The sequence below is a fragment of the Thermobia domestica genome, chromosome 3, assembly GCF_964235325.1.
Source record: "Thermobia domestica chromosome 3, izTheDome1.hap1.1, whole genome shotgun sequence".
NCBI lineage: Eukaryota > Metazoa > Arthropoda > Insecta > Zygentoma > Lepismatidae > Thermobia > Thermobia domestica.
In genome coordinates this window covers 347,227,206-347,250,123 of record NC_137456.1, presented here as the reverse complement: position 1 = coordinate 347,250,123, position 22,918 = coordinate 347,227,206, and the positions used below count along the sequence as shown (strand labels likewise).

The 22,918-nt window shown below is 38.5% G+C and overlaps 1 protein-coding gene across 5 annotated transcripts in view; it reads left to right on the top strand.

Annotated features, from left to right (window-relative positions):
• LOC145681283 (uncharacterized) overlaps positions 1 to 22,918 on the top strand; it is a 257,534-nt gene that overhangs the window by 183,190 nt on the left and 51,426 nt on the right. For all 5 annotated transcript variants that reach the window (XM_081752911.1, XM_081752909.1, XM_081752910.1 and 2 more), the window contains one exon: positions 13,260 to 13,491. In XM_081752911.1, the coding sequence (XP_081609037.1) occupies positions 13,260 to 13,491 (232 nt within the window). The remainder of the gene's footprint in view (positions 1 to 13,259; positions 13,492 to 22,918) is intronic.

Genomic DNA, 22,918 nt, shown 5'->3' with positions numbered 1-22,918 from the left:
ATTACAAAATCCTAAATTTAGAATAAAATATCCTATAACAAAAGTGCAGGTGAAGACAGAAACTCTGCCACAAGGAATTATGGATAGTACACTTCCAGATCTGTTTTCAGGCATAGTGCCTAAACGTATTATTATTGGTTTTGTTTCTAATGCTGCTTTCAATGGTACTTATCAAACAAACCCATTCAATTTTCAACATTTTAGTATGTCATTTTTTACATTGTATGTTGATGGAAATACAATGCCCTTCAAACCTTTACAACCAGATTTTGATAATAAGCTATATGTACAAGCATATTCTACGTTATTTACAGGTTCCGGTATTTATTATTCTAATCAAGGTAATAATATTTCACTCGCTGAATATCCTAATGGTTATACTCTACTGGTGTTTGATTTAACTCCTGATTCAAGCGCAAGTGCAGCATTTCATACTAGTCCACAACGGCAAGGAAGTGTACGTTTAGAGGTTCATTTTAAAGAAGCACTGCCATCTCCTGTAACAACAATTATTTATGGTGAATTCTCTTCAGAATTAGAAATTGATTTCCAGAGAAAAATATATATTAATTAAAGAAAGAAAATGTTAAATACAATTGAGCTTTATGAAGCATTACAACAAAATTTGCCTAAAGATCATTTTATTGGTGTGTATGCTGCTGATGAGTTACCTTTGTTTATTCATACATTTCCAGCCGCCATAATTATAAACACTGATTCTAGTGATAAGCCTGGTGAACATTGGGTTGCTGTTTATATATCTAATATGTGTGTGGGAGAGTATTTCGATAGCTATGGTATACCTCCCTATATACATCATATAAGGTTTTTAAAACGAAACTGTCTGTATTATACATGGAATAATAGACGTATTCAAGGTGATTTATCTCAATTTTGTGGACATTACTGTTTCCTATATATAGCATGTCGTGCATCTGGGTATTCGATGCAAGATTTTTTAAACAAATTCTCACTAACTACTATTGATGCTAATGATATTATGCTTTTTTCATTTATGAGAGTATGATGATGTTATTTTTTTTAAACTCCGCCATTGCCGGTCCCAAGCCCTGGATGAGAAAGGAGGAGGGTTGGGGGTGTTCCTACCCCCGTAAAAGAAAATAATGTTGGGTTGGAAACGAGTACACTTCTATTCTCTGCTATGTTAAAATAAGGGTTGAAAAACGAGTACACCCCTAATCTTACGTATTCTCTGGTCTGCTGTGTGTTCATAGTTTCAGTGTAATTTCTGCTATGTTAAAATAGGGGTTGGAAAAGGGAACGAGTATGTTACGTAGTTTTATGTGCTCTTCTATCTGTTCGTAATTAACATAGGGGTTGGAAAAGTGCTCGTAAAAGGGAACGAGTTCACCCCCTTAAAAAGTGGTCGTAAAAGAGAACAAATACACCCCTAAAATGGAGGATGTTGTGTTTATTATCTGCTCTGTTAAAATAGGGGTTGGAAGCGAGTTCATCCTTGAAATGTTACGTGTATTATCTAATCTTCTGTGTGTTCGTAAGGGTTGGAGAATGAATACACCCCTGGAGGTTGTTGTGTGTTACGTAGTGTCAGTGTAATTTCTGAAATAAACCATGTTCTTTTATTAGCTGTGCTATGTAATTTCTGCTATGTTAAAATAAGGGTTGAAAAAGAGAACGAGTTCACCCTGAAAATGGAGGCCTGCTATGTTGAAATAAGGGTTGAAAAAGAAACCATGCTCTTTTATTAGCTGTGCTATCTGCTATGTTAAAATAGGGGTTGGAAAATATATACACCCTTGCTATGTTACGTATTCTTATGTATTATCTGTTCATAGTCTCAGTGTACTTTCTGCTATGTTAAAATAGGGGTTGAAAACGAATACACCCCTAAAATGGAGGATGTTGTGTGTTACGTAGTCTCAGTGTAATTTCTGCTATGTTAAAATAGGGGTTGGAAACGAGTACACTTCTATTCTCTGCTATGTTCAAATAAGGATGGAATCCAAAACGAATACACCCCTATTCTCTGCTATGTTCAGAATAGGGGTTGGAAAAGGGAACGAGTATACCCTTGTTCTGTTATGTGTTCGTAGGGGTTGAAAAATATGCTCATAAAAGGGAACGAGTACACCCCCTAAAATGGAGGTCGTAAAAGAGAACGAGTTCACCCCTAAAATGGAGGTTGTAAAAGACCATGGGCTCACGTTGTATGGTGGTCAATTCCCAGGGGGGGCTCGTAAAAGGGAACGAGTTCACCCCTTAAACGTGGTCATAAAAGAGAACGAATACACCCCCTTAAAAGTGCTCATAAAAGGGATTAAATTCACCCCTAAATTTGAGGTCGTAAAAGACCGTGGGCTCACGGTGCACGGTGGTCAATTTCCCAGGGGCTTGTGAGTTGTTCTAGTATGAGCTCATATGGCCCAGATCGATCATTTTTCTACTACTGACATGGAAATACTACATCACGGAGTCAGGCGAGCACTCTGAAACTTTAGTTGGGAGGGATCCAAACTTTTGGGGAATTCCAATACTATAAGCCATAAGGTCTATATAGTATTGAATGGGAATTATTTTGCAACCGAAAAGACGATAAGTAATTGTAAAATACTTCTACCTAAGTTTTCAGAAAAAAATGATAGAAGTAGATTGTTTCTATAAGGGAAAGATTTAGGAATTAGATTTCTGGACTTTCGGCATCTATGGCCATGTTAGCCCGTCACTAGGATTAGGATTAGGAATTAGATTTCTGGGCTTTCGGCATCTATGGCCATGTTAGCCCGTCACAAGGATTAGGATTAGGAATTAGATTTCTGGGCTTTCGGCACCTATGGCCATGTTAGCCCGTCACAAGGATTAGGATTAGGAATTAGATTTCTGGGCTTTCGGCATCTACGGCCATGTTAGCCCATCACTAGGATTAGAATTAGGGATTAGATTTCTGAGCTTTCGGCATCTATGGCCATGTTAGCCCGTCACTAGGATTAGGATTAGGAATCAGATTTCTGGGCTTTCGGCATCTATGGCCATTTAGCCCGTCATGTTTGAGTAATGACGTCCATCGGTGTGCACACTATCAGGGGAAAGGGAAGGAAGGAAGCTGCCTGGGACCTATAGTTAGGTACCACCCCGGCATTTGCCTTTTTGACCGATTGCCCCACCGTGAATCGTACCAGGGACGGCTCAAACCGAAGGGGAAAGCGTTAGTGACTACGCTATTATAAGAAACAGAGTACGCATGAAGTGAGAAATCAAATTTTCAAACTGCGTCGATCATTTCCTTGTTAAGCAAGTATAGTTTTATTGAGAAAATGTGCCGTGTGCGTGGGTTTCCTCGGGGTTCTCCCGTTTCCTCCCACTTTCTTCATTCCACCATTTCATTCATTACTCATAATCACCGTCTGCTTTAGCCTAACCGGCATAACCGTGGGACGTAAAACTAAAAGATTTCATTTCTTTTTTTTTTTTTTGAGAAAATGTGCAAATGTATGTTAAGCTAGGAAATTTTGGGGACGTCCGGATTCGGAGGACCCCGTGGGTACCCTTCTAAAGAGAGTAAAATGCTATTAATTGAACTGGTTTAGGACGAATGGGTTCTGTGGGACAAGAAAGTTGTATATTGAAGACAAGTTTAAAGGAAATTTAGAAGGTTACGCCTTCTCTATACACAAAGAAGTCCCCACTTGTCTAGTGGCTTGCACGCGCGCCTGTGTTCGATTCCCGGTGGGACAGCATTGAAATTTGAACTCGTTGCGGTGATTCGGATTCCGCGTTAAATTGTATGCCCACGTATTATATAGCCTTGTCGCTTACAACAGAGGTTAAACTTCAACAAATAATAACAATTTCTGTAGATAGTAGTAGTTTTCAGAAAATTTTGAGGGTGGGAAAATAATTAAATTAATGTTTCACTAATGTACCTTTTAGGCTAAGGGAGACGGATGATAAGAAAAGTGAATGATTAGTGGCGTATTTACGATTTTGTTTCGAGGGGGGCTTTGCTAACTTTGGGGGGGGGCGCTTTAACTGAAAATGTGAAAATTCTGCAAGTATTTAATATACTTTACTATATTAAGTACGATTTCGGGGGTTGAGGCTTAAGCCCGGAAGCTCCCCCTAAATACGCCACTGTGAATGATGATGGAATAATTGGTGGAATGAAAATGTGAGAGGAAATGGAAATATCCTGAGAAAACCTACGGACACGATGTTATTCACCACAAACTTACTTGGCCAAAGATCGAACCAGGGGGCCAGCGCTCTACACTGAGCCACTGTGAAAACCACTGTGTGAGATTAGTTTCCAGGGATGGCGTATATCCAGTGATCGTTTACGTGTATACTCAACTCGTTTTCACGAATAACAGTGATCGATACCCAAATTGAGGGGGGGGCATAGTGGCTCAGTGATAAAGCGCTTACCTCTGGTGTGAAGGGCCCCTGGTTCGATTCCCGCCAAAGTACGTTTGTGCTTAACAACATCGTGTCCGTGTCTTTTCTCGTTGATCTCCTGTTTCCTCCCACATTCCCATTCTATCAATTATTTCATAATCATTCACTTGCCTTAATCAATTGTCTCCTTTAGCCTTAAGGGCATAAGCGTGGGACGTTGAACTGACAGCTTTCGTTTCATTTCAAGATACGAGGCACGTCCACAAAATAAGTGTACTAGAACCCAGGGTTTCCGCCAGGATTTCAAAATCGGGGGGTGTTCAAAAATTTAAGAGGGGTGTGGGTGCTTGACTTTTAGAAAACCTATACTATTATTTTTACCTTTCTCGTATTATCCTAAAATTCTGCAATAACACAAAAAGTGACACCTTTCCACTGCAATCCTAATTTCAACAAAGTAGAAAATGTTGAATTGGCCTTCATTTTGTTTTTTGTATCAAAAGATCCAATATATTTCAGCCCCCCCCCCAAAAAAAAAATTTGTAGGCCTTATATCTGGAGAACTACATATAGTGTAACCAAATTCAAACTATCACTTCACTTAGTATTATGTACTTACTCCGTAAAAAATACAAAATCTCGATTTAGGGGTTGTTCAAAAATTTTGTGGCTCCTAATCTTAAAAATCCAATATATTTCACTCAATCAAAAATGTTCTTGTACGCCCGACGTCTGGAGAACTACGTATAGTGTAGCCAAACCAAAACTGTCACTTAACTCAATATGATGCGCTTATTACGTAAAAAAAGAAAAAAAGAAAACGAAAACTCGATTTAAAAGCCGTTCAAAAATTTTGTGGCACCTGGTCCAAAAACTAATTAGTGGCCAAGGTAACAACTTGTTTATCCATTTTTGGATCATTCCTAAAATCCTTGTTATTTATTTATTTTTATTTCGTGTAAATACCCATTACAATCAAGGTAAGTTATAGTATTAACGAATTAATTCACTTGACTAATGTTGAACTAAAATCCGTCATAGTTTTCTTGATTAATGTATGCATGAATAAATAAACGTCAGATGTTTTAAATTTATCATTTCTCTTTTCGTCCTTAAATTTCTGTTTGCTCTACCTAAAAAGAAACTTTTTTGCGACTGAGATCCGTCATTGGTTAGGATAGGTTAGACGAACTTGATCTGATATTTGAAGTGCTAAAACAACAACATGATATACTAGAACATTTATTGCTAATTGCAGATATTGTACACTCATCTTCAAAATGATTGCCGCATATCTATAACTGTCTTCTTGTAAGAATATAATTTGATAATGATTTTGCAGGGTACTTTTAATACTGATGCTAGTGTACAATCGGGAAATGTATATTTGTGGTAAATTTCATACGAAAAGAATTATAAATACGAAAATAAGAAGGAGTAAAACAAAATATTCCTAAATGGACAAGAAGGTTTTATTTTCGTTTTATTGTTTTTATTTACTGCTCTTTTGACATGAAATTTTCCACATACATGTCTTTGCCAATTATACACATACTAACATTATACGAAATACGGAGCGAATTCGTTATCAAATTATATTCCTACATCAATATATATATTTATAGACATGCGACAATAATTTTGGGCATGAGTGTGCCCTTTATTGCAACATTGTAGGTAACTAAATTCGTTTAATTTTATAGCCAATGTAATTTTGTACTATGTAGTTTTGTAATTTTTTACCAATGTGACTCATATATTCACGAATAGGGGGGCGCGGTGGCTCAGTGGTAGAGCGTTCACCTCTGGTGTTTGGAGTCCTGGGTTCGATCCCAGCCCCCGCCAAGTGAACTTTGTGGTGGACAAACACCGTGCTCGTGGGTTTTCTCGGGGTTCTCCCGTTTCCTCCCACTTTCTTCATTCCACGATTTTACTCATCTCTCATAATCACCGTCTCCTTTAGCCTAACCGGCATAACCGTGGGACGTAAAACTAAAAGATTTCATTTCATTTTTTCATATATTCACGAATGTATTAATAGTCTTGATGACTACCGTATGCATATTTTGACAAACTCCTCTGAACCGTCATTAGGCTTCTTCACATATTCACACATTGTAACACCACTTTACAATCTAAACATGTCTTATGCGGGTTCCTAAACATGTGTTCCTAATGAAAAAAAAAAAGGCATTGGAAATATATTTACAAGCATACTTGTGAACCACGGCGCAGTCTTACGAAGATTTAAAATTACTGTTCCAAGTTCTTTAATGTTGTTTGAAACGCAAATTCATTTATTTTGATTCACCCATGGTCCAACTGAACCGATGCCACTCGTATAGGACTTCTCAACCATTTCTCGTATGCACAACCAGGCCGGTAGCCAGCCCAAAGATGTAGGGGGGGGGGCGGAAGAAGTTAGAGATGGCCCGATCCAACCATATTATAGTTCATTTGCAAGCTTATCGTGCAAATTTTAGGGGGGTCCGGCCCCCTAGACCCCCTTGGGTACGGGCCTGTGCACAACTTATAAAATTTTCAAAATCAGCCTAAAGACTTTTATTTTCACTTCAAACATCAGGTGAACAAGATCCTTCCAAGGACACCTTCATCAAATTATTAACGTGTTCTGGAGTGAGCCGGCACCGTTTTGAAGTTAAAATTCTAATCATTGTTAAAGATGATCTCTCCACTGAAGCGGTACCGATTGGAAGAAGCACATATTTTGTTGCTAGAGCTGACAAATTAGGAAATATAATGATTTTATATTCTTCATAGGGAAGTTTCATTAGAAATCCCTTGAAGAAAGTTATACTTTCAATCGTTTGAGAGTTCTATATTCAAATAGGACTTCTTCGTACAAAACATGAAATAATTGTGAAAAATTGCCTATTCAGGCTCGGATCAAGGCAGAAGTCTAGGGGGGTGACACCCACCCATTGGGGGGATCTGGCGGAATCCCTGCTAGGGCCCTTGTGGGCAGAGAGAATTTATTACTGCTGTGTTAGTCACACTGCCGCGTAGCTTAGCTCCTACTTTTTGCAGCGAGCCCAATCACGCGTCAGTACGACCAAAACTGTGGCCTCAGTAACGTCTCCCGTAAAAGATGTCGATAAAATCCGCTGCCAAGTGCGAGATTCGCAGCGTTTTCCGTTATCTCGTTGTGCAGGGAAAAAAATCTTCGTCTGAAGTTTTTAACGACATCAAATCAGTTTATGGCGAAGGAGTTATGAATCTACGAGTGTGTTTAAACAGTCTAACTGATGTGCACAATGAGCAAAGAAGTGGAAGACCGTCGATTTTTACTGATTTGCGCAATCCCCTTACCTGACGCCTTCAGACTATCAACTGTTCACCTCCCTGAAGATGTACGTACATAGGTGGGGGAAAATTTCAACTGACGAGGAAGTGAAGGTAGAGGTGAAGAATTGGGCAAAAGAGGTGGCGGCATACTTCTTTGACAAAGATAAAAAAAAACTGATACCTCGTCTCACTAAGTGCATCGAGAGGGATGGCGACTACATGGAAAAATAATTAACATATGTACTGATACAACCATATATGTTTTGTTTTAAATATTTTTTGAAACCTACAAAAATCTAAGTACACTTATTTTCTGAACCTGTCTCGTACACACGGAAAATAAAGTATTTGACAGTTGAAAAATTTTCTTTTGCCAATAACTCGGAAATAAATGAATTAATTTGAATCTTTGTTATTCATAAGATACTTATAATTTGATAATTTGCCAAAAATCGGTACTGTAATAAATTAATTTATTGTTGAGATATTAAGAAAAGAATTTTGTCAACTGAAGAATAGTTTCTTTCGCGACTGTACCTAAATTGGTTACTTGTCTTACACGGTTGGTAATTTCCTTGCACTCAAGAAATCTATAGATGAACTAACTCATCTTGATAAGCAACAGTATCGATACCGAAAATAGACAATGGGCACCCACTTTTTGTACACAGTACCAACCTTTCCAGCGGTGGGGTAAATCCAGCGCTTCTATACACACAATATTACATTAGTCTATATTTCGGTAACGCTTACACAAGTTGACACAAGTTGAACACAAGTTGATTGATATATACAGGGTAGGTTGCATGTTCAAAGTCGCTGGATAACCCGCCTTCCGGAAATTAAGGTTAATGTAAAAGGACAAGTTTTGCCGATAGAAGTCACTACAGTCTTCCTATCTCTCCCATGTATTTTTTTTACCTTTCACGAAAATTTACAATTTCTTTTATAAATTTCAACCTAGAGACTTCAAATTTTTAGAGAAGGAATTTCACAACCTATTAAAGGGAACAATCCGTGCAGATTTTTTATTTAGAATTTTCTTCATTGTTAAAACAGATTCATTGTTAAAGATCTGGACATCCATTTGAACAATCAAGTCATTTCAACAATGAGGAAAATTCTAAATAAAAAATCGGCAATGATTATTGCCTTCGATAGATTATGAAGTTCCTTTTCTAAAAAATTGAAGTCTGTAAGTTGAAATTTGTAAGAGAAATAGTGAATTTTTGTGAAAGATAATAAATACATGAGAAAGATACGAAGACTGTAGTGCCATCTATCGGCAAAACTTGTCCCTTTAAACCAACCTTAAGTATTCCCTTTAGGATCATTAGATGGGGATTGGGGAGTGCCTATGGGAAATAGGTAAAAAAAAAAAAAAAAGTGACGTCATCTATCAAACTTATAAATCATTTGTTTTAAATTAGTCTTCTTTTAAGGTCGAAATAGTGTGTATGAAATAATGAAGAATAAAGAAAAAGAATGCCACAAGATTTCTCTAAATTCGCTTCTCTCCTTCGTTACTTCTCTTGAGGAGATAATGATTTCCACTCGGAGGCTATAAAATTAATTGCACGTGGAAAAGTTGCTTCCTCAGTGGCACCATCTATCAACCAGAGGTAGAAAACCTTTTTTTTTTTTAAGGGGTAACACTGACGCCTGGCTTCTTCTGTTCTGTTCTGGCATCCAAAAGATGAAACGTCGCGTCGGAAACGAATGATAACTAGGGAATAACTGAAAAGAACACTTTGGAAATTATCCAACTCTCGCTTTTCATTTCCTTTCAAGAGAAAGAAAAAGAAAACAAATGAAAGAAATAGTTGAAAATATGATTCAAAAGTTTTCGCCTTCTTTATTTTTAAAAAAGAAAGAAAAATAAAGAGAAATTGATTTACTGAAAACCTTTCATGAACTTTCATAAGGAAACTTCGAAGTTTAGATTCAGATTCTAATTGGTTCTGCTAGATGTCAGCACAGTAGAAACAAAAGATAACAAACGATCAGAAACTGGTTACTTAACATACGCAAACAGTTTCAACTTTTTTTCCGTTATGTCTTAAATCCAATGTGCAGAAATATAAATGCAAATATCTTACTTTTTTGTTCAAATTTAATTTATATTACGCTTTTTAAAATTAAGGAGGAAGTTTTACTATATTATAAAGGTAACAAAGAAAGTTCTGTCGCTTTTTCATCCACCACCCTCTAACATCGATATGCCACCTGAAATGTGCCTAAAAGATAAAAAATAGTCCTCATCAACATGACGACCTTCTGACAACGTTCTGGAAGGCCATGGATTCCATCGCGGTAGAACTCGGTTGGCCGTGAAGCGAAGAAGGTATCAAATGCATTTTGCACCTCTACTAGGGATTTGAGCTGGCATCCTCTAAGGCGATTGTCCAAGGAATGGAATAGGTGATAATCGGACTGTGTCCGGAGAGTATGGCGGATGCAATAGTGTTTTCCATCCAAGGCGTAGAATGGTGTCCCGGGTCTTCCTAACCATATGGGGTTAAGTGTTATCCTGAAAGAGGAGGACCCATTTTTGATTCAGAAGTGCTGGCTCTAGAGTTTTGGATTTTTCTTGAACACGGCTTAACTGCTGACAGTACACAGTTGCATTGATGCTCTGACTAGCTGATAGCAATTTCCGACGCACGATGCCATGAGCAGTTCACCAAAAACATAGGAGTACCTTCTTTTGGTGCAGTGCTGGTTTCGACTGTTTTGGAACCGGTTAATGGGATGCTAATCAATGATGACGGTGCCGTAGAGCTTCGTATAGGACCCACTTCTCATCACATGTCAACACCGTGTCCAGAAATGGCTCCTTTCTCAGACGAGACAGCAAAGAAACACTTGTGTTTTCTCGCGTTGCCTTCTGGCCCGGGGTCAAATCATGTGGGACACATCGGCCCAACTTGTAGTGCCTCCCAAGTTGATGGAGGTGCTGCCGAATGGTTTCTCCACTCACATTGAATTGTAGTCCCAGTTCCTTATGTGTCTGGCCACTGTTCGTCTCACTTGCTGCCTGAATATCTTTATTTTGTACATGTGTTGGTCTTCCGGCACTTGGTACATTGAGTGTTTCGTCACCGTCCTTAAACTTGTTAAACCACCGCTGGACTGACAGCGTAGTCCGACCCTCACCAAAAGCCTGGCATATCTTCCGCCCCGCTTCAGCGGCGTTGGATCCCAGTTAGAATTCGTACAGCATACACGCTCTTATGACGCTCTGTGGAGGTCCCTACGCAAGTTCACGGTGTAACTGAACTGCCACAACCAGGTAGTGTGTTGCATATAGCCACACCAACAACTGAGCTTCGCCTTATCTCCATTCAACTCGCGGTGTAAGGGGCAACTGAACACAGACCTCCAGAAAAAGCAACAAAACTTTCTTGGTTACCTTTATATTAGAAAAGAAACAAAATAGAAACACATTTTTTAAAAAAACTAAGAGGTCGCTATGTTGAAAAAAACATTAGCCGACGAAACTTCCTGCTCTTATTCCCAATAGCCATGAAAATCAGGAAATATGATTCCGAACTGGGGCGCGCCTACGAGGGGTCCACCGGGTTCGGACCGTCCCCCCCCCCCCCAAAAAAAAACTTCCTAACTAAATATACATTTCTACATTTTGTCAATAAAACTCTACTTGTTTAACAGCAAAATGATTCATGCAGCATAGAAGTTTGATCTTACATTTCATCTGTACTCTTTCTCTTATTAAAACAATTTAGTTGTATCACTTTGTTCTGAAAATACAGATGGAAATATTTTACAGTTAGTTATCATATTTACGGATGCAGAATAATAAGCGTTCAATACTACATACACGTAATGGGTTGTAGTGTTGGACTATCCGCAAAGCCTGGATACCTCCCAACAAAAATTTCTGGAAGAAGGCCCGATTCCAAAATCTTATTACCATGTATGGCATCAGATATGATTATCGCTTCTATATTTCTACTAAAAACAAGGAAACCCCATGTAAATTTACAGTATATATCCTATTATATATTTGCTCTTTGTTGAGACATCTGAATTATTTTAATATAGCGAAGTAACTCAAGTGGTAGAGCGTTGGCTTCGCATTCGGGAGGTCGTGGGTTCGATTCCCGCTGCCGGCCATCCTGACTGAGGTTTTTCCAGGGTTTTCCTTAGTCCTACCAGGCAAATGCCGTGGCCGATACCTTCCCAACTTCTTTCCATTGTTGTTGTTGTTGTTGGATATCCAGTACAAAATGGCCTCTGAGCTGTATCTGGTGATTGTTAAATAAATAAATAAATAAATAAATAAATAAAAAATAGCCTACAAAAGCTCAGGCAAAAATATGACAGGCTCTTCGTATCAGTTGAATATCAAATAGTAATAAAACATTTTTTAAAAATCACAGTTATGTTTTGGAGGGAAATCAGGTAATTTGGAGTCCAAAAAAAATTGCTTCGGGGCAAACCAATAGATGAAGTAAATTCAGAATGTCTAAGAACGTCTATATATGACAGATACCGCAATCAGTAGATGTTTTTTTACTACCTGATCAAGTTTTTTCTCTCTCTCTTTAAGCTATAGAATACACTTTTTTGAACAGTAAATTGTATCAACAAAATTCTAAACTCTTACACAACCACACACACACACACACACACAAATAAAAGTTCTGTATACGAGACCCCAGGGTATGAATTCAATGTATTTTGTTATGCAGAATCAAAATTTCGAACCCCCCAAATGTATCTTTTTCCTTATAAATTTACCTTTCTACCTCCAAATGTATGACTTGTCCCTTCCCCCAGTTTACCTTTCTTATCACTCTCCAGCTTAGTTGTACCCTTTTTAGAGTTCAGAAGATATAACGTCATTGGCTTCCAGCGCTTGGACCTGCTCGTCACTGCGGGTGTGGGAACAGGGTAGCCAATCACCATCAACCTTCTGCTGCGCTCAGCGAGCCACGAGTAATCAAGCTAGCCACTCCCCATAAACGTCACTACAACTTTTCGCGGGAAGCTAACGACGTTGTACCTTCGGTACTATAATTTTAAAATTATGTCCTCCGCCCCAATGTTCTCATAGACGCAAGCTGCAACCTAAATCCACCTGTGAGTACCTTCGAGTGCGACAGAAAAAACATGCATAGATACAAGTTCATATTAATTTTACGTTTGTATTTAATGTTTTCAGTAGTCATCTGTTCTCAGTGCTGACGTCATGTTTAATTTCTTCGGGGAGGAGGGGAGGGAGAGAGATTTTTTAAAGGCAATTATTTCTTGTATTGGGGTATACCGAAAATACTAGGGGCGGGAGATACCAGCAAGAGGGTTGTCCCGTGCACCTTCTAACGTCGTCACCGCCTGTCCTACTTTCTCTGCTCCTGCTTCAATCTTTTATCAATCGTCTCCATTCGCAGCTTTTCCTTAAGTCTTCTAATATTCTGTTGAAATACTCCAACAAGAGCCAATTCTCATTCTTGTATCTCTTGATTCCAGGCCTAGAGTGATTACAATATTTTCTAAAATGTGTTTACTTGATCGTTGCACAACAATAATGGTATTGTTGTCTTGTCTTTTGGCAGTTGCCGAAGGAGAAGAGGCCGAACTACCTGAACGTGCTGGAAGTGGATGACCCAAAGTTGTGCGTGTTGATGCACCTAATGACGCCAATGCAGCCGATCGAGCCTATCCTGGAGTCTCCGCTTGCGAGGCCCCTCAATCAGCAGAAGACTGCAGCCAATGAGATCCTCGACCAGGTGGGCACTGCAAAGACTGCCATGGAGGGCATGTTGCTCTCCAACATGGAGAAGAATGGTAAGTTATCAAGGGACAGGAATAAAAATATAATTTCCTACCCATTACCATAATGATGGTTTTTCTATTAAAATAGGGATATAATTTCTTCTTTGTTATCATGACAATCGCTTTAATTTTTCTATAGATTCAACGACAAAGACATCATATTCTGTTATTTACAATGGTGATATCTATATTGTTTTCTTGCTACTTCTCAAAACTGAAGTAGCTATGATACGGGACATTTTCGGTAAATCGCATTAACGCTCCGATTGGCTAATCTTGATTCCTGCAATGAGCTGACACTAACGACAGGGGGCGTTGATGACAACAACTACTCGTTTTTCCCGCGCAACTGCCATTGTCAGCCTTATCTCAGAGTTGATTTACACGCGTGGGGTTGTGGACGGTATGTTTTTCGTGTGTATATTAGACATTTGCTAAACGCTATGTTTTTCATGTGTATATTAACATTTGCTAAACGTTATGTTTTTCGTGTGTATATTAAACATTTGCTAAACGTTATGTTTTTCGTGTATATATTAGACATTTGCTAAACGTTATGTTTTTCGTGTGTATATTAGACATTTGCTAAACGTTGTTTTTCGTGTGTATATTAGACATTTGCTAACTCGGATAGTTTGATTGCATATTTACTAGAAATGTGCTAGGAGCATCCAGAAAATAAATTTCCCATTCGTTCTATGGCTAAGAAACCGTGTGTTACGCGAAGCAACGGCTTGCACGTGAGAGAGTAAGGTCTTAGCATGGCACATGCGCCAGCAGAATTTCCCTAGTGCTCTCAGTGGCAGTGGTTGAATATGAATGTTCCTATTCCAATTTCCGCCGCGTATGAAGTGGGGGCAGTGATAAAGGTTATGAATGCACAGGGTATAGCACCGATTGAAATCCATCTTCAGCTGTGCCAGGTCTATGGGCCTAACGCCATGAGCAATCCGATGATGCGTTGCTGGTATAGACGGCATTTTGAGCATGATGAGTCCTGTAAGAAACCTACGTTTCATACCCTGTGATGATCCGATCTAAAAACTCTTCTCCCTCATCGTGGTATCGTTGCAAAAATGTCAATGCTGACCCAATGTGTCTTGCTTTGTGTTCTGGAGTCAGTTGCTTTGGCACTTTATCACTGCTCGCACTTCATACGGGGTGGGAGCTGCTATAGGAACGTCCGTCTTCAACCACTACCACGACGCTACTGAGAACACTAGAGAAGTTCTGCTGGCGCATGCACCATACTAGGACCTTACTCTCTCACGTGCATGCAGCCGCTTCGCGAAACATACGGTTTCCTAGCTGTAGAATACATGGGAAAGTTCCTTTCTGGATGCACCTCGCAAGTTTGTAGGAAATAAACAAATAAAGATATTTTTATAAGTGATAGTTCTTTGGTAACTCACAGCAGCATTTAAAACCTGTACGGTAGCACAGAAGATTCATAAGTTTGGCGACCACTGACTTAGATTATGGATCGTGGTTGTGATTGCCACAGTTTGTTCGAGTCTCATCTCAGGCTTGGAAATCTTTAAATGTCCTCTATGTTCGCGTGTTTGTGCACCTATCGGTAAACTTACACTGTTTGAAAGTTGTCAGGGAACAAACCACATTGACTCATAACTTTTGTTGATAAATATACCAGAATAGGGTAGTAGTGAAACCTTGCGTCCATCAGTACAGGCAAGCATCTATATAAATGTTGTTATCAGGAAAAGACTGTGATGTTGAGTGAGAATACGATACCCACGAACAGTGATGATTTCAGCCATTTTTCCCTGGGAGAATTTCAATACACTGGGAGATAAAATAGTACTGGTAAAACACTGATAATTCCTGTTGAGCATGATCAGAGATTTGCCTCTGGAGGAGGAATTTCGTAGCTGCAGGAGGAAATTCCCTCTACGCCACACGCTGAAATCATCACTGATACGGTAAACGCCTATTGTCAGTGAATATTGTTGTTCTAAGTGAACAGTCTATTGGAAGATGGCAGAAAGAGTTTCACAAAGTTATTATAATCATACCGGAGCCATTGGTCATCTGAAGGCAGGTCCAGGTGTCACGGAGGCGCACGTTTGGTCAAAAAGTGTCAATTTTCGACTTCGGAACTGACTGACGTGGAAGCTGCACAACAGACAGAATCAATACAGCACACCAGATGCCAAAAACGAAATCGATCTGCCACCAAAACTAACATGTTTTCTGGCATCCATGTGCCCCGCAGAACTATTTTACAATGACTGAATGCTTTGGTTTGTACGTCCACTATCCCTCACCCACCGTTATGCCAGGTTACAATGGTGCAGAGGATATGGCGACTGTGACCAACGAAGATGTTCCAGTATGACATTATCAGATGAATTACTGTTCTGTGCGACAAGATTTTTAGCATCACATGATAGTGAGCACGATATGATTCACAGCATATCAGTGAATGTGGCAGTGGTGGTTCTGAAGTTAAGTTATGGCCGGTTATAATGAAAAGTGGAAGAACACCACGGCTTAGGATCTGTTACTAGAGAAATGTATTTTCTCGAGATTTTGAAAGGGTATTTTCGTCTTTTACATAATGTACTACAGTATGTCCTGACTCGTTTACATCGATAGCCATGCACCCACTCAGAAGTGTACAAGTTTTAGAGACTCTGGAGAGTGGGAATATCAACCATTTGGATTGTCTAGAATTTCCCACATCTTAATCCAATCCAACATGCCTGAAATACTCTAGAAAGACGAGTTTCACAGAACAATCCACAATCCCCAATTCTTCTGTGAAACTCGTCCTTCGAGAGTATTTTAGGCATGTTGGATTGGATTAAGATGTGGGAAATCCTAGACAATCCAAATGGTTGATATTCCCACTCTTTCGAGTCTCCGAAAAGTGTACAGATGTGCAAAAGCGCATCCACTGGGATGTTCCACTGGGTTCAGACAATCCTCAATCTTCGTAACTCGACAAACATTTGTCCAGTTTCCCAAGAAAACTATGGTTGTTCTAGGAAAAAAGTGATTGATACAGGCACGTAGCCAAGGGGTGGGTCCGGGGGGTCCGGACCCCCCCCTTCGAGACCAGAAATAAAAAAGTTAAGGAAGGACAAAACAAAAAGAAACAAGAAATAGGAAGAATCAGCGTTAAAAATAAAGAGAAAATGTAAAGATAAAAATAAAGCTAAAAATCAAAATAATTTTTTATCATCGCTTCCCTGTAGTATCAAACATGTTATTTCAGAAACGGTTTTCTACTGCTCCTTTAACTTGTCATTTGGAACAGACAGTAATTGACGGAATAATGAAAACAAAAAGTTATGTGGAAAGCAAGTTCTGTTAACATTTGATTCAAAAGAGAAAAAAAAAAGATATAAAAAATATTTTACAAGACATTATTGGATACGTACTTTTTTTTAATAATAATTGAGGTCATAATGAAAGGAAAATTATATTTAGATGAACAGAAGAAGGAACGTAGATATTGTAAATTTTTAAAAAATATTTTTATAAATATTGTTTTATTCGAGATTTCTTCATAGTTTGTTACTAAAATACTTACTAACATGCATGGGCACCGATCCTGGGGGCCCGAGGACGTCCTTCCCCCAAAAGGTCATGTGGGCCCCCTTGTATTTATGAATATACAATATATTGGCATAACTTGAATGCAATTTGTCTTAAAATCCTCATATATGGCTTCTGCATCTGAATGGACCCCCTCAAATTTACAGAGAAATCGGCGCCCGTGCTAACATGTCCTAATTTTAAAGTCTTAACAAACCAACATATGTTGCTAGTAAAATAGTTTAAATTGATCAAGCCCCTGGTGTGATAACCACAATATTTCATGTCAATCCCCCCCCCCCTCCCATCACGAAATCCTGACTAAATGAACCAATATATGTTACCAGTAAAATAGTTTAGAATAATCGAACTCTGGTATGATAACCACAGTATTTCATGTCTCGGACCCCCCCCCCCTATTACGAAATCCTGGCTACGTGCCTGATTGATATATCTTAAAGATTTTACCTTACACTACATCTGTACCGTTTTTTTTATATATATATATATAAAAACAATTTAGTGTTATCGTTTCTTAAGGTCGTAGGTGGCAATACCTAAAAAATGTTTATCGTTTTATCGGGTGCAGAAATATTACGATGTCAAATACTGTTTAACCCTTAACGGTTCACTATCTTTTCTGTCTGTTTCCGCCACTGCTTGCAAAACAATATATTCACAGACTACCTTAAGCGTAAAATTCACCAGAGTTGTCACCAAGAGGCAATAGCTTCTCTGGATCGCGGAAAACATGTACACAAATAACCACAAGGAACAATACCTAAAAATAATAGTCTTCAAACGCAATAGGCAAGATCAAAACATGTGTAACCAAATGGTTACGAAAACTCGTTAAGGGTTAAGTCTAGACATAGTGATTAGTAGTATTAGGTCTTCCTGAAACTTCGGGACGCCTCCCAACAAAAATTTCTGCATATGTGAAGTACGTACGCTATGATTCCCAAACTGGCAATATGGCTTACTGAGTCATCAGAACTTTCCATTCATGACAACTTGTTTTTCATATTTTCTCTCCTTTGTCTGTTCGTTTTTTTTTTCTTTTTTATATGGCGATGAATCTAAGTGATCTTTGGATTAATATATGTACAATCAGCGACAAAAGTTCTTTCCGATTATGAAATTAGTTTCGTAAATAACTTCACAATAGAAGGACAATTTGAGACTGTTTTCAGTAAATTAAAAACATTGTAATGTTCTGAACGTTCCAGCTATACTACCGTTATCTCCAAAATAAATTTTGCCAAACAGAAAGAACTTTTGAGCTCCCTCGTGGCTAAGCGGTTAGCGCAGTGACGTAACTAAAGTCTAGGGGGCCACCCCGCAGACAGCGTAGAGTGGGGCCCCTCCCCTACATCCCTTTCACGAGTTGCGGGCCCCTTACAACGCGGTCTCTGCGTGGCCCGTATTTACGCCCCTGGGTTAGCGTACGCGCCTGTGGCGCAAGACACCCGGGTTGGATTCCCGGCGAGAGCTCATGTGCATTGCATTCCACGTTAAACTTCAGGTCCACGTCTCATGTAGCCTTGCTGCTGAAAAGGGGACGCTAAGCTGAAAAATTAAATGAAATCAGAAATAAATTTTGTCGCTGACTGTACAATTGCATACTCATAGTTTGGTTACTTTATGTATTCGGATAAATTCCCAAATATTATAGTTATTTGGGTGGAGTACGCTGAGGAAAAAAGTATCTGGCGTACGTATAAACGAAGATTACATGTGCAAATCCTGTAGTTCTTGGACTTAACGTACAGCAAACGTATAACTGAAAAAGTATATTTTATACTTTCCGTATAAGTGTTCCGAATAAACGTACTTTCCGTACAAGTGTTCCGAATAAACGTACTTTCCGTACAAGTGTTCCGAATAAACGTACTTTCCGTACAAGTGTTCCGAATAAACGTACTTTCCGTACGAATGAAAAAACTTTCTACAGGCGGTCATGATGTTGCATACAGATGGGCGTATGTAACATATAGCTGACGTATGTAATATACGGAATACGGTTAGATTAATGCTTAGATGTAATATACGGAATACGGTTAGATGTCAGACATCCTGCAACGGCATGATGTAACCTCTAAGCAGGAAAGTATGTAGCATATGGATAACGTATGCTCCGTACTGATTTCTGTAGTAAAGGGAAGGATTCCGTATATTTATACAATATACCGCCGCCCAGATAACGGATTTTTCTCAGTATAGAATTTAGATCAGTATATATTTGTTCCCTAGCAATTATCGATCATTGTAGTAAATCAAGTACCATTTAAAATCATGGAGACTGAATTCAAGATGGTTACAGAATAATCCTGGCTATAATATTTCAAATCTACTCCTTTCCAATATCAAATTCGTCCTCTAACTCTGTTATCCGAAGATAAAACATAGAATTCCGTTCTCTTAAGAACCGTAACTCTATCACTATATGAGAAGAAACGAATTGAAAGCTCCGTAATCTTTAAATAATGAATGCACTGTGAGGAAAACATTCTCAAAGAAGGTGTGAGAACGAATCAATAAGAGCCATTAGGCAGTTTCCTTCGCGACGTGATTGATGCTGAGGGCGAGAACATGCGAAACTTCCTCTTTAATCATTTTATCCTCCGCTGAGTGATCGAAAAATTGATTTATAAGCCGAAACTAATTCTGCTTCTTTTCACAACTTGCTATGCAATATATATTTTTCTGTTCATACTTTTTGTTTATTAAAATCCTTCAACGTTTCTTGCAAATCGTGACAGATTCAGAACAAAGGAATTATGGTTCTAATTTGACATTGTTCACAAATTATCTAGTTTTCAAATAATAATAAAGAAACACAACAACATACAGAGAAAGGCAATGTGATAATATACGAGGGTCGTTCAAGTCAATCCGGGACTTCTTTAAAAAAAAAACAAATAGAAGAACAAATTTCAAAGTGTGGAAAGTGGATTTATTTTTTCACATAACCTCTAGCTACAGTTATACACTTATCCTAGCGTTTAAATAACGTCTGGGATGCTTCGGGGATAGAAAGATTTATTATTACAACGGAACGATTGTAGAACATCATTCTTCACTTCATCATCACTGTTGAAATGTTTTCATCCAAGAAATTGCAATTTCATGACAGGTTTTGCAACGATTGTCCAGGATAAGCTGCTCCACGCGCTGAATGTTCTCCGGAATGACTACAGTGGCCTGTGATTCACCACGACCGGGATCGTCAGTAATAGAGATACGGCTATCTTTGAAGTGCTTACACCATTCAAATCTCTTACTGTGACTGAGTGTCTCATTACCGTACTGAGCCTGAAGCTTTCTGTAAATTTCAGCAGGATTTATGCCCTCATTCCGTAAAAACTTCATCACAGCACGCTGTTCCACGTAGACATTCACACTGCTGTCCGCCATCTTGAATAACGGTCTATCCAGAAGGGCGGAAAATGAGCGCCGCCTACTAGTAACAAGACACAGTTGCCAATTTCTACTGCATACAAAACCTCCAGCCTGGGCGTCAATTTAAACCTGGAAAGAAAAAAAGTCCCGGATTGACTTGAACGACCCTCGTAAATACAAAACACGCAATTACGTAACAGTTTCAACACAATAACTGTGTCTTTATCATATTTCCACTCCTTCTGGCTACATCAGAGTTGGTCACCTCTTATATACTTCCCGGAGATCAACTTTTAATTAGGCTTTGCCCCTTCATTAAAAAGTAACACTTGTCTTATTCCCTTTCATTTGTACAGCTGCGCACTTGTCCAATTAAAAATATACTTTTTTCTGCTGGATACATTCTTGTCTTCTACTTATCCTTGTTATGTTCCCTTATTATTTTTTCTCTTTCTTTCTGTTTCCTTTTCCTTTCTTCTTCTGTAAGTAGAATCTTCTCTCATTCTTTATTTATCGTAAATCCCGCATTCCAATGCATCACCTTTTCTCCTGCCTTCATAACTCCATTAGCTTCTTTCATTTTCTCACCAATGTCCTGTTCTCTACTTCTATGACCTCTGCTCCTTCCCACCCTATCCTGTGGTTTCTCTCTTTCTGATGCTTATACAGGGTGTTTCAAAACAACGCCAACAACGTTTGGGAGGTGATTCCTGACACCAAAATAAGACAAAAAGTATAGACCAACCTGGGTACACAAATACTCCCTTTCGGAGTTATAGGCTGCCGAAAACATGAAAAAATGAACTTTAAAGGTCCATAGCTCAAAAATTATGGGACCTACCGTAGTCGGGTCAAGACTTCACAAAGGAACTAATATGTGCCCTGTCCAAAAATACATGTTTCAGAATCCTGCGGTACTTACGCAACAATTTTTATAGGCTAAGGGCTAAGGGTATATAATATGAAATACTCACCAACTACCTCTGTAAAAACTGTTGCAGAAGTACCGCAGGAATCTAAAACATGGATAATTGGATAGGGCAGATAGTAGTTCTTAAGTGAAGTCTTTACCCGACTAAAGTAGGTCTCATAGTATTGGAACTATGGACCTTTCAAGTACATTTTTTTCATGTTTTCGATAGCCTATAACTCCGAAAGGAATCATTTGTACATCCAGGTTGGTCTATACTTTTTGTCTTATCTTGGTGTCAGGAACCACCTCCCAAACGTTGTCGGTGTTGTTTTGAAACACCCTGTATATTGTGTTGTTGTCCCTTTTCAATTTTACGTCATCTTTGTACTGTTTTATCCTCTCTTCCATCTTTTTTTGTTTCACCTATGTAAATTTTGCTACACTCCGCGCATCCAACTCTATATTACCCCCATTTAATCTTTTTCAGCTATTTCTTTCCTCTTGGTCTTTCTGACTACTTCAATTATCCTGCTTCCTCCTTTCCTGTACGTCCTAATTCCTGCTTTCCGAAGTATCCTCTTTATCTTCTCTGTGTCTTTGCCTAGGTTCTCTATACCAAATCATTTTTTGTTCTTGTCTTCTTCTTCTTCCTTCTTTCTTGCCACGCTTCTTCTTACTCTATCCTCTTCGTTGTATCCATTCCTCTTTAATTGTATCCAGAACTTCTTTAAATCTCTTTTCCTCTGTTCTTCATCTGTGTTTAAGTCTCCTATTCTTTCCTCCATGAAGAAGTCTCCTATTCTTTCCTCCAGAAATTTTGTCGAGAGTTTCCTTCCGAGTCATGTGTATCTCGTTTTTCATTATCGTTGGGCCATGAAACAAACGCTAGAGAGATATACTAACACCGTATACAAATGTGTGGTGTTGGAATGTATAGTTCGTAGGATATGATGCTTTACTTTCTTTTAAATTTCAATACTTCCAGTGTACCTCTAAAAAATGTAATAAAGAAATAACGGCTATATTTTAAATATTCAATTAGAACTGAACAATCCACACAAAATTTGCAATCGATCAGTGAAAACGGCATCTTTCTAGAACCTATGATTCCCGGAACTCACTGTCGAAAGGATTGGCCACAAACATATAAACTTTTCTTGACCACAAACAAACAAACCTAGTATTTTAATATATAGATAATTACTTACAAAACGCTGCAAAAAAGACTAGACAATAAAATGCTGATCTTATTGTTGTTATGAATGAGGCTTTTAGAGATTCAGAACTCATCTTTAAAATAATCATCCCTTTTATTACAGTAATTAGTTAAATCATAAAGATATCACGTTTCATTAGTTGTACTTCAAAACGTTTCAACCCTATTAATCAATAAGAAATGTAATGACTGTTCACGTCAAGCGCTTATCAAGTTTTTTACTTGAGTTAAACTTTTTATTTGGAATTTTAATTGAGAGCTGTTATTCCGAATGCAGTATAAATATTAATGTCAAAAGCATTTTCTTCTCTTATTGTAAATCAACCTCAAATCAATCACAAATTTTT